The sequence below is a fragment of the Ursus arctos genome, unplaced genomic scaffold, assembly GCF_023065955.2.
Source record: "Ursus arctos isolate Adak ecotype North America unplaced genomic scaffold, UrsArc2.0 scaffold_12, whole genome shotgun sequence".
NCBI lineage: Eukaryota > Metazoa > Chordata > Mammalia > Carnivora > Ursidae > Ursus > Ursus arctos.
Genome location: NW_026622786.1, coordinates 6,932,573 through 6,959,378, shown reverse-complemented (window position 1 = coordinate 6,959,378; position 26,806 = coordinate 6,932,573). Strand labels below are relative to the sequence as shown.

At 47.9% G+C, this 26,806-nt stretch overlaps 1 protein-coding gene across 1 annotated transcript; it reads right to left on the bottom strand.

The window, feature by feature from the left end:
• Positions 1-5,387: 5,387 nt before the first annotated feature.
• LOC125281918 (neuroblastoma breakpoint family member 26-like) lies at positions 5,388-25,934 on the bottom strand. The gene is made up of 12 exons (XM_057310744.1): positions 25,852-25,934; positions 24,379-24,554; positions 23,216-23,267; positions 22,222-22,455; positions 20,122-20,355; positions 18,022-18,255; positions 15,892-16,155; positions 13,822-14,055; positions 11,722-11,955; positions 9,622-9,855; positions 7,492-7,755; positions 5,388-5,655 (listed from the first exon to the last, which is right to left on the bottom strand). Exons 1-12 carry the CDS (start codon positions 25,932-25,934, stop codon positions 5,388-5,390), a joined length of 2,511 nt encoding a protein of 836 aa, XP_057166727.1.
• Between the last annotated feature and the right edge of the window lie 872 nt (positions 25,935-26,806).

Genomic DNA, 26,806 nt, shown 5'->3' with positions numbered 1-26,806 from the left:
CGTGGGGGACAAACGAAGCAAAGTAACTGTGTGTTTCATTTCTGCTTCCTGAATTGCTGTAATCCTGAGGAGGCCTTTACTTCTTGGCCCCTCCGAGAGGAATGGGAAACAGGGGAGAAGGTGGTCCTAGGGTGGAGAGACTGTTAACTGACCAAAAAGATGAAGGAACAAAATGTTTCATGGCCAATTTCACTAGACAACATTGACACAGTGAGGAACATCATACACTCCTTGCTGCTCCTACAAGGTGATTTGATGAGCAAGGAAAGTCGGCTAACAACGCAAACGCTTCTCCCAGAAGCAAAGTCCGAATTGTAGCCTGAGTGGGAAGAAATGAGAATTGGGTGTTAGCCTCCACTCCTGTGCGAGTGTGATCCAAGGGGGTCTTGCTGAGCAGGCAGCACTTTTCTGAAGATTCTGGAGAGGGAACAACTCTGCTTTGCTTCAGAATGAGGCCAATACCCACGGCAGGTGCACGGACCATTGATCCTTTACATGACATTATGCTACCGAGAGCAACACTTGACGGGGAGAAAAATCACTGAAGCTGCACACAGGGTAGAAAGGACACCATCCGTGGAGGATGGAAAACCAGGGCTAGAGCTTCGGCTTCACTGAAACCACGGGGTCCAGCTAGGACTGGGTGCTCAGGATCTTCTATCTAAATGCTGAGCATTCTGGGCTCCCCAGAAGCCAAAACTTTGAGCTCAGCAACAATATCACAGATGCTGCAAATATGGAGCACATGCAAATCTGTGTGGAGAGCCAGACAGTTTGCAGGACACTACAACAGATATACAACTGGCAATAGAATCTCATGAGTAGCAGAAGTCTGTTCTTACAAAAAAAGAAAGAAAGCAAGAAAGCAAGAAAGAAAAAGGAGAGAAAAGAAAGAGTCCTGTTACCCAGATATCTACAGTTGACATAGTGGTGGCTGAAGGTTTGCTCTCTTCCCTGCATTTCTCCTCTCTAAACTGACTTGGTACCAAGGGCCTGCACTTGGGAGGGGGCTTGGTGGCAGAGGGAAGTCTGGGACAGAAGGAAAGGAAAATTGTCTGACCCACATGATGCCTTTTCTTTTTTTTATACACTCCCCACCCAGTGTGGAGCCCAACGTGGGCCTTGAACTCACAACCCTGTGATCAAGACCTGAATGGAGATCAAGAGCTGGATGCTTAACTAACTGAGCCACCCAGGTAACCCAGTGTTTTTGAAATGATATCCAAGAGCAGAGTTCAAACCAGTTTGAGTCTCCAGGATCTGTTGGCAGGGATGCACATCTCAGCCAATTTAGGTTGTTGGATACAGAGAAGACAGGCTTCCTGAACTCCCCTCCACCCAGGAATGTTGTGCCCCTCACAATGGGAGTACTTACCATCCACATCCAGACCCAAGAAGGTTTCCTGCTTATCAAATGTGAATGAAGCACTTGTGTAAGGTCTGCAGGTGTCTGGCGGGTCATGGCCAAATGAAGAAGTCAAATAACAGTCATCCAGGGAGTCCTGTGGGTCTTCATTTTCTTCTGTCACGGGCAGCTCCCTGTGGAGCCTCGTGTGACAGGCAGGACTGGAGATGCAACAAGAAAGTTGAGTCAACATGGAGTCCCAGCTGCTTTGGGCGGCAGGGAGGAAGCACTGGGCATAGAAAAGAAATGCGAAGTCTTCTTCCCATGAACCTTTCTGCCTCCATCTGGGGCCAGAGTGTGGATGTACCGGGGATAGATGAGGCAGGCAGGGAGGGAGCAAGAGCTGGAGGGGCCCAGAGCATGGCCAGAATGGGAGACTAAAGGGAAGGAGTCTGAACCACCCCAGCACACAGCAGTCACAACACACAGCACACTCAGAAAACAATAAAACCAGCATCAACACTTTTGCATACGTTTTGTTGACATTTACAGAAAGCACCAAGACAACCCCAGACTGGCAGCATTGTAGATTCCTAGAAAGCTCGTGTGTCCGAGGCCTACTTGTCTAAATACTGAGATATGAATTTTTTTACACACTTTTCTTGCCATGAATTCCTGCCAGCGTCATAATGTGAAACGAGCAGAGACAGATGTGCATCTTAGGCTGGACTCAATAGAAAGAGAGACCGTGAGAATGCAAGAAATCCTGTGATTGGTTAGTATACCTGTGTCAATGGCCTGAGCCTCCAAATTTGGGACGCAGAAAGAAAGGGTCCTATACACGTACCACAGTGAAACAGAGAACATTGCTAACGGACCATTTTATGGGTGTCTGAATGGGTGAAATAGGTACATTTAGCACTTTCTAGATTTTCCGAGAGCCAAGATCCCCAGACATCACCACTGCATTAAAGCCCATGATTCTTCAGAGTTACCTGGCATAAATCCGTCCTTGGTCTTCTTCCTCCACAAGATCATTATGACTGTCTACAAATAAATACAGACAGGGCCAGTCACGTTCAACAACACCATGTGTACATTCCAATTAAGTATCCGATACAACTAGCACATGGACTGTGTGCCCCTTAGCGGGGCAGCAGGATATTGTGAGAGTAACCATCCAGGAGGCCTCAGGTAGTGTCTTGGGAATGTGCCTTGGTCTGCTTTCCTGAGCCATTGGGCATGAGCTCCCTGCTGTGGTAGAGCCACATCTCAAGAGTCTGTGTACAGCGTGAAACGTGTGTTTTGCCACAGATTCTGGGGAACAGCTTACCTACATTCTAAAAACTTAGTGCAACCTTCTCTCATTACCTTATGCCATGAGATAAATGGTTTAAGGGAATTTAGACACAGAGACCAGACTGATGGATGGAATCTGCAAACCCTCATGTCAAAAGAAACCTTTTGTGTACAATTCTTTGTGCTTACAGACATATGAGCCATGCATGGGAGGGGCAAAGGCCAGAATCAGCTGTGCTTCAAGGAAACCTACAGCAAGCTGATGGTAGAGGTGTTGATGACCTGATACTCTGATGACAACTCAGTGTAGACAGCCAACATAGAGGACACAGACACTGGGAGTCAGAGCAGTCAGGCAGGAAAACAACAAATCGAAAGATGTAGGTAAGGCTGCCAACATCTTTGGACAGGCACAAAAATTCAAGAGACAATATTCAGCTATGAAAATGAGAACATTGCAGATGAAGAGAGTATTTAATGGAAATCAGGAACAAAGACAGAGACCTCTGCATGTGGAGCACAAGTGAGTGTGAGCTGTCAATCTGCCTTGAATCGAATGTCCTAACTTCTGTCAGAAGCCATAAGCATGGCCTGAGATGAGGAACAAAGGGCAGGTGCCTGACTCACCTGAGGTTTGTGCTAAAAAGTGTATCCTAGAGCCTGACTCAGATCCTTATGTCTACTGGGCTTCTACAGAGCGATGACACATTTCTGCACAACCAGAGGTTGGGATAGCAAAAACAGGGGGTCAGCTTGGGAGTCCAGTTGGAGCTTTATCACCTTGACAATGGAGGACTCACTAGCTACTTCCAGAGCAGAACAGATGTCCAGATCTTCGAATGAGGTGATGTCAGCCTTCCTACAAGTCCCGAGGGAGTCAGACAGGTCAGGAAGGGCCGAATAAGTCAAATAGCATTCATCCAGAGAGTCACATGGGGTATCCTCTTCCACCTCTGGCAGCTCTGCGGTGAGCCTGGGAGGGTCGGGAAATCTGAAGTTTAACACAAGAAAAGTAGACACCCCAGCATCCTACTGGTTTTGATGGGAGGCCGAGAAGTATACTCATAACAAAGGGGCACAGCCGTGATTAACAGCAAAAACTATCCTCCTGTTACAGGGACAGAGTGTGGCTGCTGTGGGGGCAGTAGGGACAGATAGAGAACAAAAGGTGCTCAGGATAGTGGCCACAGAGCTAAGCTTCTGAGCAACAAACTGAACGACTATGGAATGGAACACATAGCTCACAGCGCACATGGGGAATCCTAAAGGTGGCTTCAACACTTTTGCTTAAATATTGTTGATACTACCTTGGGTGACCAAGTGAACACAGGCTTTAAAAGACAACATCAACATGGAGAGACCTTGTGTCGTCGGTGCCTCTTTCTCATCCTGTGACATGACGTGAAATTTTTTTTAGGTATTCTTTGGCTATAACATATCCTCGGTGTGGTAACACCAAACAGGGAGAGGCAGATAGGCCTCTCACTCTCGTTTTACCAAAAGGAGTGAACAGGTGAATGCAGAGAATCCCAGTGACTGCTAATTCACGAAGTTCCACCCCCTGCAGGTTATTGAAGTGAAGGGGTCAGTAAATGGAACTTAACCATGTAACATGTGAAGCCACACTTCATGGTTAAACAAAGGTACTTTGTGATTGGAGAACGGATAAAACAGGCATGTCTGGCAGTTTCTGTTTCTTCCTTGAAATGCAGTTTAACCACTGAAATAACAACCCAGGATTCTTCAGAATTACCTGGGGCCTATCGGGTCTTGGTCTTCTTCCTCCTTATGAGAGATCTGATTTTCTGTAAATACATAAAGACAGGGCAGTCATTAAGCAGATCCTGCTCGGTACATTAATAATCTAGTGTCTAATGCTAGCCAGGCACTCAGATGTGCTCAATGTGAGAACAGGTTAGTCAGAAGAATATTCAGGGTGCTTCTGATATTGTCTTATGATAAGTGGCTTGATTTCCTGGCCTGAGGCATTGGGGAAAATTTCCTTTTTCTAGGAGATCATCATCACGGTTGCCCTTGGTTAAAGTCTGTGCAAACACTTTACTTACCTTTTTCATACAGATCTGGGGAGCCAACCTCCATGCATTCTAAAAGGATTACTGCAGAATTCAGCCTCTGCTCATCAGAGAGCCTGCTTGTTAAAGACGTAGTGGAATTTATACACTGAGAGTGAACAAATGGAATGCAAAGAAAAACCCTCAAATGAAAGTGAGTGTTTGGTGCTACACAGAACATTGTCTCAATTCATGTGGTGGGGAAAAGCACAGCACAGCTCTGCTTTGGGAAACATAAAAACAAGCTATCAGTGGAGGGACTGAGGGTGGGTTTTCAAACAACTGTTTAGGAAGACAAGTCAACCCAAAGGAAAGACAGAGCAGGGCTTGGAAGAGCAAAACCAGTTAACCCAGGACAAGAAAGTCAAGTGACAGTGTCAGGCATATATTCGTAAAGGACGTGGCTAAGAGATGAAACGTAGAGCTTATTGGAGGTGAGAAGAGAGGTTTCATCCAAATTAGGTCTGACAGACACCTTCTGCGCTCATCTTGCTCAGGTGAGTTGAGTGTGGCCCAATGACCTGACAGAGAAGCCAAGATGACATGGGCATGCCCTGGACTAGAAGAGAGCAAAGCTCCCTGACACACCTGACATTTGCGCTGAAAACTCAATCCTAGAGCCCAGTTCAGATCAATATGTCTCTACAGGGCCTCCCCACAGGGATGACCTCTCACGGCACAGCAGAGGTCTGGGGTACAAAGAACAGGAGATCTATGTGGGTGTCCAGTTGGAGCTTTATCACCTTGACAATGGAGTACTCACTGGCCACTTCTAGAGAGGAACAGACTTCCAGGTCCTCAGGTGAGAAGATGGCGGCGCTCCTGTAAGGCCGGTAGGAGTCAGACAGCTCGGGAAGAACTGAATATGTCACGTTGTGATTATCCGGAGAGTCCCGGGAGCCGACGTGCTCTACCACCTCTAGCAGCTGTCCGCTGAGCCTGCAGGGTGGGGACAACCGAAGATTAACCTGAGAGGGATCTGAAATCCTATGTCCTGTCTGGCTTTGATGGAAGGGACAAAGGAATGGTCAAGAAAGCAGAGAGGCTGACCCATACAAGAGAGAAACAACTCTTCTTGTTTGAGTGCGACAAGCTCTGTTTGTCACAGGAGCAGCAGATAGAAAGGACAGTAAGTGCTCAGCGCACAGGCCAAACAGCAAGCTTGTGAGGAAGGAGCCTCAATTATCTCTGTGCCATCCAGTCATGACTCACTACATACAGAGTCTCAGAATGGTGGCTTTCCCCCTTCCTGTCAAATGGCAACCAGTTCTGCATGGAGTGGCCAAGCGACTGTCCCAGCTATCTCATCCAGAAAGGCCTCTTTCTCTCCATATCTGGCACGATAGTATATGTTTGTCTTCTTGCTGTGATATGTTCTTGCTAGGAACACATGTCAACGTGATAAATCTAACAGGCAGAAAGAAGACATGCATCTCTCAAAAAAGCACAGAGGAGAGAATGAGCGAGCACAGCGATCCCTGGGACATATTAGTTTACCTGGGTTGGCTGACTGTGGGTTACTCAACGAGAGAGGTAACTAAGAAATGGGAAGCAATCCAAGTACCACAAAAAAACGGAAAGCATTGTGAAAAAGGATAACTTGTCATGGACCGAATAGATAATATAGTTCTCTTCAGCACTTTCTGCTTTTCCCTGGGTGCCACTTCTGAATTCACAGCCCCCAAGAACTCAGAATTACCTGGGGGCAACTGACTCTTGTCCTTTCGGTCCCTCCTGATCAATTTGGTTTTCTGCAAATAAAGGAAGAGAAAGAGTTACATGACACAGACTCTCCTTCACAAATGCCCACTCTTAGGTCCCATGTAGCACAGGAGAGCAACAGAAGCAGATTGAAAACAGGCAACCGTGAGAGAACTCATCCAGGAGGGCTTAGGAGGGCCCTGCAAGCAATCACTGGCATTGCGCTCTTAAGCCATTAAACAAGTGACCCTGGTATGACAGGCCATCATCAGAGCATCCTGTCTTGAGTGTAGGCAAACAACACGTTGATTCTTTTCCCCCCGAGATCCCGGGGAAGAACCCGGTTGCTTCCTAGACGGTTGCTGCAATATTCAGGCTTTCTTCCATCTGAAATGCTGTTGGTGAATGGTTGAGAGGAAGAAGCCATTGAGATTAAACCCATGAATGGAATCTATACACCATCAAAGCAGAACAATCTTCAAGGCTGCATAGATACTGGGGCCTTTCATGGGGTACGTCTGTTTCAGGATAGTGCGCGGCTCAAGGGAAACATACACTGTCCGATAGCATTGGTCCGGTTCTGGTTCTCAGCTAACTTGAGAGGAGGGAAGATAAACAAAGAGACAGACTAAAGGAAGGGAACGCACCAGGGGAGTGACACCTCCAAAGATATAGGAAAGCCTGCCAAGGCTGTCAGGCATCAAAGGAGAGAGACAAGTGGGGTTTAGAATAGCAAAACCAGTTACCCCTGGACAAGAATGCCAACTGACAGTGGCAGGCATAGATTCGTAAAGGACCTGGCTCAGAGGTGAAACGTAGAGCTTATTGAAGGTGAGAAGAAAGGTTTCATCCAAATTAGGTCTGACAGACACCTTCTGCGCTCATCTTGCTCAGGTGAGTTGAGTGTGGCCCAATGACCTGACAGAGAAGCCAAGATGACATGGGCATGCCCTGGGACTAGGAAGAGAGCAAAGCTCCCTGACACACCTGACATCTGTGCTTAAAACTCAATCCTAGAGCCCAGCTCAGATCAATATGTCTCTACAAGGCCTCCCCACAGGGATGACCTCTCACGGCACAGCAGAGGTCTGGGGTACAAAGAACAGGAGATCTATGTGGGTGTCCAGTTGGAGCTTTATCACCTTGACAATGGAGTACTCACTGGCCACTTCTAGAGAGGAACAGACTTCCAGGTCCTCAGGTGAGAAGATGGCGGCGCTCCTGTAAGGCCAGTAGGAGTCAGACAGCTCGGGAAGAACTGAATATGTCACGTTGTGATTATCCGGAGAGTCCCGGGAGCCGACGTGCTCTACCACCTCTAGCAGCTGTCCGCTGAGCCTGCAGGGTGGGGACAACCGAAGATTAACCTGAGAGGGATCTGAAATCCTATGTCCTGTCTGGCTTTGATGGAAGGGACAAAGGAATGGTCAAGAAAGCAGAGAGGCTGACCCATACAAGAGAGAAACAACTCTTCTTGTTTGAGTGCGACAAGCTCTGTTTGTCACAGGAGCAGCAGATAGAAAGGACAGTAAGTGCTCAGCGCACAGGCCAAACAGCAAGCTTGTGAGGAAGGAGCCTCAATTATCTCTGTGCCATCCAGTCATGACTCACTACATACAGAGTCTCAGAATGGTGGCTTTCCCCCTTCCTGTCAAATGGCATCCAGTTCTGCATGGAGTGGCCAAGCGACTGTCCCAGCTACCTCATCCAGAAAGGCCTCTTTCTCTCCATATCTGGCACGATAGTATATGTTTGTCTTCTTGCTGTGATATGTTCTTGCTAGGAACACATGTCAACGTGATAAATCTAACAGGCAGAAAGAAGACATGCATCTCTCAAAAAAGCACAGAGGAGAGAATGAGCGAGCACAGCGATCCCTGGGACATATTAGTTTACCTGGGTCGGCTGACTGTGGGTTACTCAACGAGAGAGGTAACTAAGAAATGGGAAGCAATCCAAGTACCACAAAAAAACGGAAAGCATTGTGAAAAAGGATAACTTGTCCTGGACCGAATAGATAATATAGTTCTCTTCAGCACTTTCTGCTTTTCCCTGGGTGCCACTTCTGAATTCACAGCCCCCAAGAACTCAGAATTACCTGGGGGCAACTGACTCTTGTCCTTTCGGTCCCTCCTGATCAATTTGGTTTTCTGCAAATAAAGGAAGAGAAAGAGTTACATGACACAGACTCTCCTTCACAAATGCCCACTCTTAGGTCCCATGTAGCACAGGAGAGCAACAGAAGCAGATTGAAAACAGGCAACCATGAGAGAACTCATCCAGGAGGGCTTAGGAGGGCCCTGCAAGCAATCACTGGCATTGTGCTCTTAAGCCATTAAACAAGTGACCCTGGTATGACAGGCCATCATCAGAGCATCCTTTCTTGAGTGTAGGCAAACAACACGTTGATTCTTTTCCCCCCGAGATCCCGGGGAAGAACCCGGTTGCTTCCTAGACGGTTGCTGCAATATTCAGGCTTTCTTCCATCAGAAATGCTGTTGGTGAATGGTTGAGAGGAAGAAGCCATTGAGATTAAACCCATGAATGGAATCTATACACCATCAAAGCAGAACAATCTTCAAGGCTGCATAGATACTGGGGCCTTTCATGGGGTACGTCTGTTTCAGGATCGTGCACGGCTCAAGGGAAACATACACTGTCCGATAGCATTGGTCCGGTTCTGGTTCTCAGCTAACTTGAGAGGAGGGAAGATAAACAAAGAGACAGACTAAAGGAAGGGAACGCACCAGGGGAGTGACACCTCCAAAGATATAGGAAAGCCTGCCAAGGCTGTCAGGCATCAAAGGAGAGAGACAAGTGGGGTTTAGAATAGCAAAACCAGTTACCCCTGGACAAGAATGCCAACTGACAGTGGCGGGCACAGATTCGTAAAGGACCTGGCTCAGAGGTGAAACGTAGAGCTTATTGAAGGTGAGAAGAAAGGTTTCATCCAAATTAGGTCTGACAGACACCTTCTGCGCTCATCTTGCTCAGGTGAGTTGAGTGTGGCCCAATGACCTGACAGAGAAGCCAAGATGACATGGGCATGCCCTGGGACTAGGAAGAGAGCAAAGCTCCCTGACACACCTGACATCTGTGCTTAAAACTCAATCCTAGAGCCCAGTTCAGATCACTATGTCTCTACGAGGTCTCCCCACAGGGATGACCTCTCTCGGCACAGCAGAGGTCTGGGGTACAAAGAACAGGAGATCTATGTGGGTGTCCAGTTGGAGCTTTATCACCTTGACAATGGAGTACTCACTGGCCACTTCTAGAGAGGAACAGACTTCCAGGTCCTCAGGTGAGAAGATGGCGGCGCTTCTGTAAGGCCGGTAGGAGTCAGACAGCTCGGGAAGAACTGAATGTGTCACGTTGTGATTATCCGGAGAGTCCCGGGAGCCGACCTGCTCTACCGCCTCTAGCAGCTGTCCGCTGAGCCTGCAGGGTGGGGACAACCGAAGATTAACCTGAGAGGGATCTGAAATCCTATGTCCTGTCTGGCTTTGATGGAAGGGACAAAGGAATGGTCAAGAAAGCAGAGAGGCTGACCCATACAAGAGAGAAACAACTCTTCTTGTTTGAGTGCGACAAGCTCTGTTTGTCACAGGAGCAGCAGATAGAAAGGACAGTAAGTGCTCAGCGCACAGGCCAAACAGCAAGCTTGTGAGGAAGGAGCCTCAATTATCTCTGTGCCATCCAGTCATGACTCACTACATACAGAGTCTCAGAATGGTGGCTTTCCCCCTTCCTGTCAAATGGCATCCAGTTCTGCATGGAGTGGCCAAGCGACTGTCCCAGCTATCTCATCCAGAAAGGCCTCTTTCTCTCCATATCTGGCACGATAGTATATGTTTGTCTTCTTGCTGTGATATGTTCTTGCTAGGAACACATGTCAACGTGATAAATCTAACAGGCAGAAAGAAGACATGCATCTCTCAAAAAAGCACAGAGGAGAGAATGAGCGAGCACAGCGATCCCTGGGACATATTAGTTTACCTGGGTCGGCTGACTGTGGGTTACTCAACGAGAGAGGTAACTAAGAAATGGGAAGCAATCCAAGTACCACAAAAAAACGGAAAGCATTGTGAAAAAGGATAACTTGTCCTGGACCGAATAGATAATATAGTTCTCTTCAGCACTTTCTGCTTTTCCCTGGGTGCCACTTTTGAATTCACAGCCTCCAAGAACTCAGAATTACCTGGGGGCAACTGACTCTTGTCCTTTCGGTCCCTCCTGATCAATTTGGTTTTCTGCAAATAAAGGAAGAGAAAGAGTTACATGACACAGACTCTCCTTCACAAATGCCCACTCTTAGGTCCCATGTAGCACAGGAGAGCAACAGAAGCAGATTGAAAACAGGCAACCGTGAGAGAACTCATCCAGGAGGGCTTAGGAGGGCCCTGCAAGCAATCACTGGCATTGCTCTCTTAAGCCATTAAACAAGTGACCCTGGTATGACAGGCCATCATCAGAGCATCCTGTCTTGAGTGTAGGCAAACAACACGTTGATTCTTTTCCCCCCGAGATCCCGGGGAAGAACCCGGTTGCTTCCTAGACGGTTGCTGCAATATTCAGGCTTTCTTCCATCTGAAATGCTGTTGGTGAATGGTTGAGAGGAAGAAGCCATTGAGATTAAACCCATGAATGGAATCTATACACCATCAAAGCAGAACAATCTTCAAGGCTGCATAGATACTGGGGCCTTTCATGGGGTACGTCTGTTTCAGGATCGTGCACGGCTCAAGGGAAACATACACTGTCCGATAGCATTGGTCCAGTTCTGGTTCTCAGCTAACTTGAGAGGAGGGAAGATAAACAAAGAGACAGACTAAAGGAAGGGAACGCACCAGGGGAGTGACACCTCCAAAGATATAGGAAAGCCTGCCAAGGCTGTCAGGCATCAAAGGAGAGAGACAAGTGGGGTTTAGAATAGCAAAACCAGTTACCCCTGGACAAGAATGCCAACTGACAGTGGCGGGCACAGATTCATAAAGGACCTGGCTCAGAGGTGAAACGTAGAGCTTATTGAAGGTGAGAAGAAAGGTTTCATCCAAATTAGGTCTGACAGACACCTTCTGCGCTCATCTTGCTCAGGTGAGTTGAGTGTGGCCCAATGACCTGACAGAGAAGCCAAGATGACATGGGCATGCCCTGGGACTAGGAAGAGAGCAAAGCTCCCTGACACACCTGACATCTGTGCTTAAAACTCAATCCTAGAGCCCAGTTCAGATCACTATGTCTCTACGAGGTCTCCCCACAGGGATGACCTCTCTCGGCACAGCAGAGGTCTGGGGTACAAAGAACAGGAGATCTATGTGGGTGTCCAGTTGGAGCTTTATCACCTTGACAATGGAGTACTCACTGGCCACTTCTAGAGAGGAACAGACTTCCAGGTCCTCAGGTGAGAAGATGGCGGCGCTTCTGTAAGGCCGGTAGGAGTCAGACAGCTCGGGAAGAACTGAATGTGTCACGTTGTGATTATCCGGAGAGTCCCGGGAGCCGACCTGCTCTACCGCCTCTAGCAGCTGTCCGCTGAGCCTGCAGGGTGGGGACAACCGAAGATTAACCTGAGAGGGATCTGAAATCCTATGTCCTGTCTGGCTTTGATGGAAGGGACAAAGGAATGGTCAAGAAAGCAGAGAGGCTGACCCATACAAGAGAGAAACAACTCTTCTTGTTTGAGTGCGACAAGCTCTGTTTGTCACAGGAGCAGCAGATAGAAAGGACAGTAAGTGCTCAGCGCACAGGCCAAACAGCAAGCTTGTGAGGAAGGAGCCTCAATTATCTCTGTGCCATCCAGTCATGACTCACTACATACAGAGTCTCAGAATGGTGGCTTTCCCCCTTCCTGTCAAATGGCATCCAGTTCTGCATGGAGTGGCCAAGCGACTGTCCCAGCTACCTCATCCAGAAAGGCCTCTTTCTCTCCATATCTGGCACGATAGTATATGTTTGTCTTCTTGCTGTGATATGTTCTTGCTAGGAACACATGTCAACGTGATAAATCTAACAGGCAGAAAGAAGACATGCATCTCTCAAAAAAGCACAGAGGAGAGAATGAGCGAGCACAGCGATCCCTGGGACATATTAGTTTACCTGGGTCGGCTGACTGTGGGTTACTCAACGAGAGAGGTAACTAAGAAATGGGAAGCAATCCAAGTACCACAAAAAAACGGAAAGCATTGTGAAAAAGGATAACTTGTCATGGACCGAATAGATAATATAGTTCTCTTCAGCACTTTCTGCTTTTCCCTGGGTGCCACTTTTGAATTCACAGCCCCCAAGAACTCAGAATTACCTGGGGGCAACTGACTCTTGTCCTTTCGGTCCCTCCTGATCAATTTGGTTTTCTGCAAATAAAGGAAGAGAAAGAGTTACATGACACAGACTCTCCTTCACAAATGCCCACTCTTAGGTCCCATGTAGCACAGGAGAGCAACAGAAGCAGATTGAAAACAGGCAACCGTGAGAGAACTCATCCAGGAGGGCTTAGGAGGGCCCTGCAAGCAATCACTGGCATTGCGCTCTTAAGCCATTAAACAAGTGACCCTGGTATGACAGGCCATCATCAGAGCATCCTGTCTTGAGTGTAGGCAAACAACACGTTGATTCTTTTCCCCCCGAGATCCCGGGGAAGAACCCGGTTGCTTCCTAGACGGTTGCTGCAATATTCAGGCTTTCTTCCATCTGAAATGCTGTTGGTGAATGGTTGAGAGGAAGAAGCCATTGAGATTAAACCCATGAATGGAATCTATACACCATCAAAGCAGAACAATCTTCAAGGCTGCATAGATACTGGGGCCTTTCATGGGGTACGTCTGTTTCAGGATAGTGCGCGGCTCAAGGGAAACATACACTGTCCGATAGCATTGGTCCAGTTCTGGTTCTCAGCTAACTTGAGAGGAGGGAAGATAAACAAAGAGACAGACTAAAGGAAGGGAACGCACCAGGGGAGTGACACCTCCAAAGATATAGGAAAGCCTGCCAAGGCTGTCAGGCATCAAAGGAGAGAGACAAGTGGGGTTTAGAATAGCAAAACCAGTTACCCCTGGACAAGAATGCCAACTGACAGTGGCGGGCACAGATTCGTAAAGGACCTGGCTCAGAGGTGAAACGTAGAGCTAATTGAAGGTGAGAAGAAAGGTTTCATCCAAATTAGGTCTGACAGACACCTTCTGCGCTCATCTTGCTCAGGTGAGTTGAGTGTGGCCCAATGACCTGACAGAGAAGCCAAGATGACATGGGCATGCCCTGGGACTAGGAAGAGAGCAAAGCTCCCTGACACACCTGACATCTGTGCTTAAAACTCAATCCTAGAGCCCAGTTCAGATCACTATGTCTCTACGAGGTCTCCCCACAGGGATGACCTCTCTCGGCACAGCAGAGGTCTGGGGTACAAAGAACAGGAGATCTATGTGGGTGTCCAGTTGGAGCTTTATCACCTTGACAATGGAGTACTCACTGGCCACTTCTAGAGAGGAACAGACTTCCAGGTCCTCAGGTGAGAAGATGGCGGCGCTTCTGTAAGGCCGATAGGAGTCAGACAGCTCGGGAAGAACTGAATGTGTCACGTTGTGATTATCCGGAGAGTCCCGGGAGCCGACCTGCTCTACCGCCTCTAGCAGCTGTCCGCTGAGCCTGCAGGGTGGGGACAACCGAAGATTAACCTGAGAGGGATCTGAAATCCTATGTCCTGTCTGGCTTTGATGGAAGGGACAAAGGAATGGTCAAGAAAGCAGAGAGGCTGACCCATACAAGAGAGAAACAACTCTTCTTGTTTGAGTGCGACAAGCTCTGTTTGTCACAGGAGCAGCAGATAGAAAGGACAGTAAGTGCTCAGCGCACAGGCCAAACAGCAAGCTTGTGAGGAAGGAGCCTCAATTATCTCTGTGCCATCCAGTCATGACTCACTACATACAGAGTCTCAGAATGGTGGCTTTCCCCCTTCCTGTCAAATGGCATCCAGTTCTGCATGGAGTGGCCAAGCGACTGTCCCAGCTACCTCATCCAGAAAGGCCTCTTTCTCTCCATATCTGGCACGATAGTATATGTTTGTCTTCTTGCTGTGATATGTTCTTGCTAGGAACACATGTCAACGTGATAAATCTAACAGGCAGAAAGAAGACATGCATCTCTCAAAAAAGCACAGAGGAGAGAATGAGCGAGCACAGCGATCCCTGGGACATATTAGTTTACCTGGGTCGGCTGACTGTGGGTTACTCAACGAGAGAGGTAACTAAGAAATGGGAAGCAATCCAAGTACCACAAAAAAACGGAAAGCATTGTGAAAAAGGATAACTTGTCATGGACCGAATAGATAATATAGTTCTCTTCAGCACTTTCTGCTTTTCCCTGGGTGCCACTTCTGAATTCACAGCCCCCAAGAATTCAGAATTACCTGGGGGCAACTGACTCTTGTCCTTTCGTTCCCTCCTGATCAATTTGGTTTTCTGCAAATAAAGGAAGAGAAAGAGTTACATGACACAGACTCTCCTTCACAAATGCCCACTCTTAGGTCCCATGTAGCACAGGAGAGCAACAGAAGCAGATTGAAAACAGGCAACCGTGAGAGAACTCATCCAGGAGGGCTTAGGAGGGCCCTGCAAGCAATCACTGGCATTGCGCTCTTAAGCCATTAAACAAGTGACCCTGGTATGACAGGCCATCATCAGAGCATCCTGTCTTGAGTGTAGGCAAACAACACGTTGATTCTTTTCCCCCCGAGATCCCGGGGAAGAACCCGGTTGCTTCCTAGACGGTTGCTGCAATATTCAGGCTTTCTTCCATCTGAAATGCTGTTGGTGAATGGTTGAGAGGAAGAAGCCATTGAGATTAAACCCATGAATGGAATCTATACACCATCAAAGCAGAACAATCTTCAAGGCTGCATAGATACTGGGGCCTTTCATGGGGTACGTCTGTTTCAGGATAGTGCGCGGCTCAAGGGAAACATACACTGTCCGATAGCATTGGTCCGGTTCTGGTTCTCAGCTAACTTGAGAGGAGGGAAGATAAACAAAGAGACAGACTAAAGGAAGGGAACGCACCAGGGGAGTGACACCTCCAAAGATATAGGAAAGCCTGCCAAGGCTGTCAGGCATCAAAGGAGAGAGACAAGTGGGGTTTAGAATAGCAAAACCAGTTACCCCTGGACAAGAATGCCAACTGACAGTGGCAGGCATAGATTCGTAAAGGACCTGGCTCAGAGGTGAAACGTAGAGCTTATTGAAGGTGAGAAGAAAGGTTTCATCCAAATTAGGTCTGACAGACACCTTCTGCGCTCATCTTGCTCAGGTGAGTTGAGTGTGGCCCAATGACCTGACAGAGAAGCCAAGATGACATGGGCATGCCCTGGGACTAGGAAGAGAGCAAAGCTCCCTGACACACCTGACATCTGTGCTTAAAACTCAATCCTAGAGCCCAGCTCAGATCAATATGTCTCTACAAGGCCTCCCCACAGGGATGACCTCTCACGGCACAGCAGAGGTCTGGGGTACAAAGAACAGGAGATCTATGTGGGTGTCCAGTTGGAGCTTTATCACCTTGACAATGGAGTACTCACTGGCCACTTCTAGAGAGGAACAGACTTCCAGGTCCTCAGGTGAGAAGATGGCGGCGCTCCTGTAAGGCCAGTAGGAGTCAGACAGCTCGGGAAGAACTGAATATGTCACGTTGTGATTATCCGGAGAGTCCCGGGAGCCGACGTGCTCTACCACCTCTAGCAGCTGTCCGCTGAGCCTGCAGGGTGGGGACAACCGAAGATTAACCTGAGAGGGATCTGAAATCCTATGTCCTGTCTGGCTTTGATGGAAGGGACAAAGGAATGGTCAAGAAAGCAGAGAGGCTGACCCATACAAGAGAGAAACAACTCTTCTTGTTTGAGTGCGACAAGCTCTGTTTGTCACAGGAGCAGCAGATAGAAAGGACAGTAAGTGCTCAGCGCACAGGCCAAACAGCAAGCTTGTGAGGAAGGAGCCTCAATTATCTCTGTGCCATCCAGTCATGACTCACTACATACAGAGTCTCAGAATGGTGGCTTTCCCCCTTCCTGTCAAATGGCATCCAGTTCTGCATGGAGTGGCCAAGCGACTGTCCCAGCTACCTCATCCAGAAAGGCCTCTTTCTCTCCATATCTGGCACGATAGTATATGTTTGTCTTCTTGCTGTGATATGTTCTTGCTAGGAACACATGTCAACGTGATAAATCTAACAGGCAGAAAGAAGACATGCATCTCTCAAAAAAGCACAGAGGAGAGAATGAGCGAGCACAGCGATCCCTGGGACATATTAGTTTACCTGGGTCGGCTGACTGTGGGTTACTCAACGAGAGAGGTAACTAAGAAATGGGAAGCAATCCAAGTACCACAAAAAAACGGAAAGCATTGTGAAAAAGGATAACTTGTCCTGGACCGAATAGATAATATAGTTCTCTTCAGCACTTTCTGCTTTTCCCTGGGTGCCACTTCTGAATTCACAGCCCCCAAGAACTCAGAATTACCTGGGGGCAACTGACTCTTGTCCTTTCGGTCCCTCCTGATCAATTTGGTTTTCTGCAAATAAAGGAAGAGAAAGAGTTACATGACACAGACTCTCCTTCACAAATGCCCACTCTTAGGTCCCATGTAGCACAGGAGAGCAACAGAAGCAGATTGAAAACAGGCAACCATGAGAGAACTCATCCAGGAGGGCTTAGGAGGGCCCTGCAAGCAATCACTGGCATTGTGCTCTTAAGCCATTAAACAAGTGACCCTGGTATGACAGGCCATCATCAGAGCATCCTTTCTTGAGTGTAGGCAAACAACACGTTGATTCTTTTCCCCCCGAGATCCCGGGGAAGAACCCGGTTGCTTCCTAGACGGTTGCTGCAATATTCAGGCTTTCTTCCATCAGAAATGCTGTTGGTGAATGGTTGAGAGGAAGAAGCCATTGAGATTAAACCCATGAATGGAATCTATACACCATCAAAGCAGAACAATCTTCAAGGCTGCATAGATACTGGGGCCTTTCATGGGGTACGTCTGTTTCAGGATCGTGCACGGCTCAAGGGAAACATACACTGTCCGATAGCATTGGTCCGGTTCTGGTTCTCAGCTAACTTGAGAGGAGGGAAGATAAACAAAGAGACAGACTAAAGGAAGGGAACGCACCAGGGGAGTGACACCTCCAAAGATATAGGAAAGCCTGCCAAGGCTGTCAGGCATCAAAGGAGAGAGACAAGTGGGGTTTAGAATAGCAAAACCAGTTACCCCTGGACAAGAATGCCAACTGACAGTGGCGGGCACAGATTCGTAAAGGACCTGGCTCAGAGGTGAAACGTAGAGCTTATTGAAGGTGAGAAGAAAGGTTTCATCCAAATTAGGTCTGACAGACACCTTCTGCGCTCATCTTGCTCAGGTGAGTTGAGTGTGGCCCAATGACCTGACAGAGAAGCCAAGATGACATGGGCATGCCCTGGGACTAGGAAGAGAGCAAAGCTCCCTGACACACCTGACATCTGTGCTTAAAACTCAATCCTAGAGCCCAGTTCAGATCACTATGTCTCTACGAGGTCTCCCCACAGGGATGACCTCTCTCGGCACAGCAGAGGTCTGGGGTACAAAGAACAGGAGATCTATGTGGGTGTCCAGTTGGAGCTTTATCACCTTGACAATGGAGTACTCACTGGCCACTTCTAGAGAGGAACAGACTTCCAGGTCCTCAGGTGAGAAGATGGCGGCGCTTCTGTAAGGCCGGTAGGAGTCAGACAGCTCGGGAAGAACTGAATGTGTCACGTTGTGATTATCCGGAGAGTCCCGGGAGCCGACCTGCTCTACCGCCTCTAGCAGCTGTCCGCTGAGCCTGCAGGGTGGGGACAACCGAAGATTAACCTGAGAGGGATCTGAAATCCTATGTCCTGTCTGGCTTTGATGGAAGGGACAAAGGAATGGTCAAGAAAGCAGAGAGGCTGACCCATACAAGAGAGAAACAACTCTTCTTGTTTGAGTGCGACAAGCTCTGTTTGTCACAGGAGCAGCAGATAGAAAGGACAGTAAGTGCTCAGCGCACAGGCCAAACAGCAAGCTTGTGAGGAAGGAGCCTCAATTATCTCTGTGCCATCCAGTCATGACTCACTACATACAGAGTCTCAGAATGGTGGCTTTCCCCCTTCCTGTCAAATGGCATCCAGTTCTGCATGGAGTGGCCAAGCGACTGTCCCAGCTATCTCATCCAGAAAGGCCTCTTTCTCTCCATATCTGGCACGATAGTATATGTTTGTCTTCTTGCTGTGATATGTTCTTGCTAGGAACACATGTCAACGTGATAAATCTAACAGGCAGAAAGAAGACATGCATCTCTCAAAAAAGCACAGAGGAGAGAATGAGCGAGCACAGCGATCCCTGGGACATATTAGTTTACCTGGGTCGGCTGACTGTGGGTTACTCAACGAGAGAGGTAACTAAGAAATGGGAAGCAATCCAAGTACCACAAAAAAACGGAAAGCATTGTGAAAAAGGATAACTTGTCCTGGACCGAATAGATAATATAGTTCTCTTCAGCACTTTCTGCTTTTCCCTGGGTGCCACTTTTGAATTCACAGCCTCCAAGAACTCAGAATTACCTGGGGGCAACTGACTCTTGTCCTTTCGGTCCCTCCTGATCAATTTGGTTTTCTGCAAATAAAGGAAGAGAAAGAGTTACATGACACAGACTCTCCTTCACAAATGCCCACTCTTAGGTCCCATGTAGCACAGGAGAGCAACAGAAGCAGATTGAAAACAGGCAACCGTGAGAGAACTCATCCAGGAGGGCTTAGGAGGGCCCTGCAAGCAATCACTGGCATTGCTCTCTTAAGCCATTAAACAAGTGACCCTGGTATGACAGGCCATCATCAGAGCATCCTGTCTTGAGTGTAGGCAAACAACACGTTGATTCTTTTCCCCCCGAGATCCCGGGGAAGAACCCGGTTGCTTCCTAGACGGTTGCTGCAATATTCAGGCTTTCTTCCATCTGAAATGCTGTTGGTGAATGGTTGAGAGGAAGAAGCCATTGAGATTAAACCCATGAATGGAATCTATACACCATCAAAGCAGAACAATCTTCAAGGCTGCATAGATACTGGGGCCTTTCATGGGGTACGTCTGTTTCAGGATCGTGCACGGCTCAAGGGAAACATACACTGTCCGATAGCATTGGTCCAGTTCTGGTTCTCAGCTAACTTGAGAGGAGGGAAGATAAACAAAGAGACAGACTAAAGGAAGGGAACGCACCAGGGGAGTGACACCTCCAAAGATATAGGAAAGCCTGCCAAGGCTGTCAGGCATCAAAGGAGAGAGACAAGTGGGGTTTAGAATAGCAAAACCAGTTACCCCTGGACAAGAATGCCAACTGACAGTGGCGGGCACAGATTCATAAAGGACCTGGCTCAGAGGTGAAACGTAGAGCTTATTGAAGGTGAGAAGAAAGGTTTCATCCAAATTAGGTCTGACAGACACCTTCTGCGCTCATCTTGCTCAGGTGAGTTGAGTGTGGCCCAATGACCTGACAGAGAAGCCAAGATGACATGGGCATGCCCTGGGACTAGGAAGAGAGCAAAGCTCCCTGACACACCTGACATCTGTGCTTAAAACTCAATCCTAGAGCCCAGTTCAGATCACTATGTCTCTACGAGGTCTCCCCACAGGGATGACCTCTCTCGGCACAGCAGAGGTCTGGGGTACAAAGAACAGGAGATCTATGTGGGTGTCCAGTTGGAGCTTTATCACCTTGACAATGGAGTACTCACTGGCCACTTCTAGAGAGGAACAGACTTCCAGGTCCTCAGGTGAGAAGATGGCGGCGCTTCTGTAAGGCCGGTAGGAGTCAGACAGCTCGGGAAGAACTGAATGTGTCACGTTGTGATTATCCGGAGAGTCCCGGGAGCCGACCTGCTCTACCGCCTCTAGCAGCTGTCCGCTGAGCCTGCAGGGTGGGGACAACCGAAGATTAACCTGAGAGGGATCTGAAATCCTATGTCCTGTCTGGCTTTGATGGAAGGGACAAAGGAATGGTCAAGAAAGCAGAGAGGCTGACCCATACAAGAGAGAAACAACTCTTCTTGTTTGAGTGCGACAAGCTCTGTTTGTCACAGGAGCAGCAGATAGAAAGGACAGTAAGTGCTCAGCGCACAGGCCAAACAGCAAGCTTGTGAGGAAGGAGCCTCAATTATCTCTGTGCCATCCAGTCATGACTCACTACATACAGAGTCTCAGAATGGTGGCTTTCCCCCTTCCTGTCAAATGGCATCCAGTTCTGCATGGAGTGGCCAAGCGACTGTCCCAGCTACCTCATCCAGAAAGGCCTCTTTCTCTCCATATCTGGCACGATAGTATATGTTTGTCTTCTTGCTGTGATATGTTCTTGCTAGGAACACATGTCAACGTGATAAATCTAACAGGCAGAAAGAAGACATGCATCTCTCAAAAAAGCACAGAGGAGAGAATGAGCGAGCACAGCGATCCCTGGGACATATTAGTTTACCTGGGTCGGCTGACTGTGGGTTACTCAACGAGAGAGGTAACTAAGAAATGGGAAGCAATCCAAGTACCACAAAAAAACGGAAAGCATTGTGAAAAAGGATAACTTGTCATGGACCGAATAGATAATATAGTTCTCTTCAGCACTTTCTGCTTTTCCCTGGGTGCCACTTTTGAATTCACAGCCCCCAAGAACTCAGAATTACCTGGGGGCAACTGACTCTTGTCCTTTCGGTCCCTCCTGATCAATTTGGTTTTCTGCAAATAAAGGAAGAGAAAGAGTTACATGACACAGACTCTCCTTCACAAATGCCCACTCTTAGGTCCCATGTAGCACAGGAGAGCAACAGAAGCAGATTGAAAACAGGCAACCGTGAGAGAACTCATCCAGGAGGGCTTAGGAGGGCCCTGCAAGCAATCACTGGCATTGCGCTCTTAAGCCATTAAACAAGTGACCCTGGTATGACAGGCCATCATCAGAGCATCCTGTCTTGAGTGTAGGCAAACAACACGTTGATTCTTTTCCCCCCGAGATCCCGGGGAAGAACCCGGTTGCTTCCTAGACGGTTGCTGCAATATTCAGGCTTTCTTCCATCTGAAATGCTGTTGGTGAATGGTTGAGAGGAAGAAGCCATTGAGATTAAACCCATGAATGGAATCTATACACCATCAAAGCAGAACAATCTTCAAGGCTGCATAGATACTGGGGCCTTTCATGGGGTACGTCTGTTTCAGGATAGTGCGCGGCTCAAGGGAAACATACACTGTCCGATAGCATTGGTCCAGTTCTGGTTCTCAGCTAACTTGAGAGGAGGGAAGATAAACAAAGAGACAGACTAAAGGAAGGGAACGCACCAGGGGAGTGACACCTCCAAAGATATAGGAAAGCCTGCCAAGGCTGTCAGGCATCAAAGGAGAGAGACAAGTGGGGTTTAGAATAGCAAAACCAGTTACCCCTGGACAAGAATGCCAACTGACAGTGGCGGGCACAGATTCGTAAAGGACCTGGCTCAGAGGTGAAACGTAGAGCTAATTGAAGGTGAGAAGAAAGGTTTCATCCAAATTAGGTCTGACAGACACCTTCTGCGCTCATCTTGCTCAGGTGAGTTGAGTGTGGCCCAATGACCTGACAGAGAAGCCAAGATGACATGGGCATGCCCTGGGACTAGGAAGAGAGCAAAGCTCCCTGACACACCTGACATCTGTGCTTAAAACTCAATCCTAGAGCCCAGTTCAGATCACTATGTCTCTACGAGGTCTCCCCACAGGGATGACCTCTCTCGGCACAGCAGAGGTCTGGGGTACAAAGAACAGGAGATCTATGTGGGTGTCCAGTTGGAGCTTTATCACCTTGACAATGGAGTACTCACTGGCCACTTCTAGAGAGGAACAGACTTCCAGGTCCTCAGGTGAGAAGATGGCGGCGCTTCTGTAAGGCCGATAGGAGTCAGACAGCTCGGGAAGAACTGAATGTGTCACGTTGTGATTATCCGGAGAGTCCCGGGAGCCGACCTGCTCTACCGCCTCTAGCAGCTGTCCGCTGAGCCTGCAGGGTGGGGACAACCGAAGATTAACCTGAGAGGGATCTGAAATCCTATGTCCTGTCTGGCTTTGATGGAAGGGACAAAGGAATGGTCAAGAAAGCAGAGAGGCTGACCCATACAAGAGAGAAACAACTCTTCTTGTTTGAGTGCGACAAGCTCTGTTTGTCACAGGAGCAGCAGATAGAAAGGACAGTAAGTGCTCAGCGCACAGGCCAAACAGCAAGCTTGTGAGGAAGGAGCCTCAATTATCTCTGTGCCATCCAGTCATGACTCACTACATACAGAGTCTCAGAATGGTGGCTTTCCCCCTTCCTGTCAAATGGCATCCAGTTCTGCATGGAGTGGCCAAGCGACTGTCCCAGCTACCTCATCCAGAAAGGCCTCTTTCTCTCCATATCTGGCACGATAGTATATGTTTGTCTTCTTGCTGTGATATGTTCTTGCTAGGAACACATGTCAACGTGATAAATCTAACAGGCAGAAAGAAGACATGCATCTCTCAAAAAAGCACAGAGGAGAGAATGAGCGAGCACAGCGATCCCTGGGACATATTAGTTTACCTGGGTCGGCTGACTGTGGGTTACTCAACGAGAGAGGTAACTAAGAAATGGGAAGCAATCCAAGTACCACAAAAAAACGGAAAGCATTGTGAAAAAGGATAACTTGTCATGGACCGAATAGATAATATAGTTCTCTTCAGCACTTTCTGCTTTTCCCTGGGTGCCACTTCTGAATTCACAGCCCCCAAGAATTCAGAATTACCTGGGGGCAACTGACTCTTGTCCTTTCGTTCCCTCCTGATCAATTTGGTTTTCTGCAAATAAAGGAAGAGAAAGAGTTACATGACACAGACTCTCCTTCACAAATGCCCACTCTTAGGTCCCATGTAGCACAGGAGAGCAACAGAAGCAGATTGAAAACAGGCAACCGTGAGAGAACTCATCCAGGAGGGCTTAGGAGGGCCCTGCAAGCAATCACTGGCATTGCGCTCTTAAGCCATTAAACAAGTGACCCTGGTATGACAGGCCATCATCAGAGCATCCTGTCTTGAGTGTAGGCAAACAACACGTTGATTCTTTTCCCCCCGAGATCCCGGGGAAGAACCCGGTTGCTTCCTAGACGGTTGCTGCAATATTCAGGCTTTTTCCATCTGAAATGCTGTTGGTGAATGGTTGAGAGGAAGAAGCCATTGAGATTAAACCCATGAATGGAATCTATACACCATCAAAGCAGAACAATCTTCAAGGCTGCATAGATACTGGGGCCTTTCATGGGGTACGTCTGTTTCAGGATCGTGCACGGCTCAAGGGAAACATACAGTGTCCGATAGCATTGGTCCGCTTCTGGTTCTCAGCTAACTTGAGAGGAGGGAAGATAAACAAAGAGACAGACTAAAGGAAGGGAACGCACCAGGGGAGTGACACCTCCAAAGATATAGGAAAGCCTGCCAAGGCTGTCAGGCATCAAAGGAGAGAGACAAGTGGGGTTTAGAATAGCAAAACCAGTTACCCCTGGACAAGAATGCCAACTGACAGTGGCAGGCACAGATTCGTAAAGGACCTGGCTCAGAGGTGAAACGTAGAGCTTATTGAAGGTGAGAAGAAAGGTTTCATCCAAATTAGGTCTGACAGACACCTTCTGCGCTCATCTTGCTCAGGTGAGTTGAGTGTGGCCCAATGACCTGACAGAGAAGCCAAGATGACATGGGCATGCCCTGGGACTAGGAAGAGAGCAAAGCTCCCTGACACACCTGACATCTGTGCTTAAAACTCAATCCTAGAGCCCAGTTCAGATCACTATGTCTCTACGAGGTCTCCCCACAGGGATGACCTCTCTCGGCACAGCAGAGGTCTGGGGTACAAAGAACAGGAGATCTATGTGGGTGTCCAGTTGGAGCTTTATCACCTTGACAATGGAGTACTCACTGGCCACTTCTAGAGAGGAACAGACTTCCAGGTCCTCAGGTGAGAAGATGGCGGCGCTTCTGTAAGGCCGGTAGGAGTCAGACAGCTCGGGAAGAACTGAATGTGTCACGTTGTGATTATCCGGAGAGTCCCGGGAGCCGACCTGCTCTACCGCCTCTAGCAGCTGTCCGCTGAGCCTGCAGGGTGGGGACAACCGAAGATTAACCTGAGAGGGATCTGAAATCCTATGTCCTGTCTGGCTTTGATGGAAGGGACAAAGGAATGGTCAAGAAAGCAGAGAGGCTGACCCATACAAGAGAGAAACAACTCTTCTTGTTTGAGTGCGACAAGCTCTGTTTGTCACAGGAGCAGCAGATAGAAAGGACAGTAAGTGCTCAGCGCACAGGCCAAACAGCAAGCTTGTGAGGAAGGAGCCTCAATTATCTCTGTGCCATCCAGTCATGACTCACTACATACAGAGTCTCAGAATGGTGGCTTTCCCCCTTCCTGTCAAATGGCATCCAGTTCTGCATGGAGTGGCCAAGCGACTGTCCCAGCTATCTCATCCAGAAAGGCCTCTTTCTCTCAATATGTGGCGCGATAGTATATGTTTGTCTTCTTGCTCTGATATGTTCTTGCTAGGAACACATGTCAATGTGATAAATCTAACAGGCAGAAAGAAGACATGCATCTCTCAAAAAAAGCACAGAGGAGAGAATGAGCGAGCACAGCGATCCCTGGGACATATTAGTTTACCTGGGTCAGCTGACTGTGGGTTACTCAACGAGAGAGGTAACTAAGAAATGGGAAGCAATCCAAGTACCACAAAAAAACGGAAAGCATTGTGAAAAAGGATAACTTGTCATGGACCGAATAGATAATATAGTTCTCTTCAGCACTTTCTGCTTTTCCCTGGGTGCCACTTCTGAATTCACAGCCCCCAAGAATTCAGAATTACCTGGGGGCAACTGACTCTTGTCCTTTCGGTCCCTCCTGATCAATTTGGTTTTCTGCAAATAAAGGAAGAGAAAGAGTTACATGACACAGACTCCCCTTCACGAATGCCCACTCTTAGGTCCCATGTAGCACAGGAGAGCAACAGAAGCAGAGTGAAAACAGGCAACCATGAGAGAACTCATCCAGGAGGGCTTAGGAGGGCGCTGGAAGCAATCACTGGCATTGCTCTCTTAAACCATTAATTAAATGTCCCTGATAGGGGGCGCCTGGGTGGCACAGCGATTTACTGTCTTCCTTCGGCTCAGGGGGTGATCCTGGCGTTATGGGATCGAGCCCCACATCAGGCTCCTCCACTATCAGCCTGCTTTTTCCTCTCCCACTCCCTCTGCTTGTGTTCCCTCTCTTGCTGGCTGTCTCTATCTCTTTCAAATAAATAAATAAAATCTAAAAAAAATAAATGTCCCTGATAAAACAGGCCATCATCACAGCATCCTGTCTTGAGTCTATGCCAACAATAAGTTGATTCTTCCCCCCCACTCCAAGATCCTGGGGAAGAACCCGGCTGCTTCCGAGAGGGTTGCTGCAACCTCTACGACATCGGCCACGGCAACTTGTTTCATGACACATCTCCAAAGGCAAGATAAACAAAAGATTAAATGAACTTCTGGGACTTCATCAAGATAAAAAGCTTCTGCATAGCAAAGGAAACAGTCAAAAAAACTAAGAGGCAGCCCTGGAATTGGAGAATATATTTGCAAATGACACTACAGATAAAAGACTGGTATCCAAGATCTACAAAGAACATCTCAAACTCAATACACAAGAAACAAATAAACAAATCATAAAAGGGCAGAAGACATGAATAGACACTTTTCCTTTGAAGACATACAAATGGCTAACAGACACACGAAAAAATGTTCAAAATCATTAGCCATCAAGGAAATTGAAATCAAAACCACACTGAGATACCACCTTACGCCAGTTAGAATGGCAAAAATTGACAAGGCAAGAAACAACATTTGTTGGAGAGGATGGGGAGAAAGGGGATTCCTCCTACATTGTTGGTGAGAATGCAAGTTGGTACTGCCACTCTGGAAAACAGTGTGGAGGTCCCTTAAAATGTTAAAAATGGAGCTACACTGTGATCCAGCAATTGCCCTACTGGGTATTTACCCCAAAGATTTTACAGACGTAGTGAAGAGAAGGGCCATATGCACCCCAATGTTCATAGCAGCATTGTCCACAGTAGCTAAATCATGGATGAAGCCAAGATGCCCTTCAACAGATGACTGGATTAAAAAGAAGTGGTCCATATATACAATGGAATATTACTCAGCTATCAAAAAGAACGATGTCTCAACATTTGCTGCAATATGGACGGCACTGGAGGAGATAATGCTAAGTGAAATAAGTCAAGCAGAGAAAGACAATTATCATATGCTTTCTCTCATCTATGGAACATAAGAACTAGGAAGATCGGTAGGAGAAGAAA

Excerpts from the sequence above, each read along its gene's own strand:
- LOC125281918 (XM_057310744.1), bottom strand. The coding sequence starts at position 25,934 with ATGAAACAAGTTGCCGTGGCCGATGTCGTAGAGGTTGCAGCAACCCTC. Across the intron at positions 20,356-22,221 it reads GACACCCACATAGATCTCCT|GCTCAGCGGACAGCTGCTAG; the intron begins GTTCTTTGTACC and ends CCCACCCTGCAG. Across the intron at positions 14,056-15,891 it reads CCCCAGACCTCTGCTGTGCC|GCTCAGCGGACAGCTGCTAG; the intron begins GTGAGAGGTCAT and ends CCCACCCTGCAG.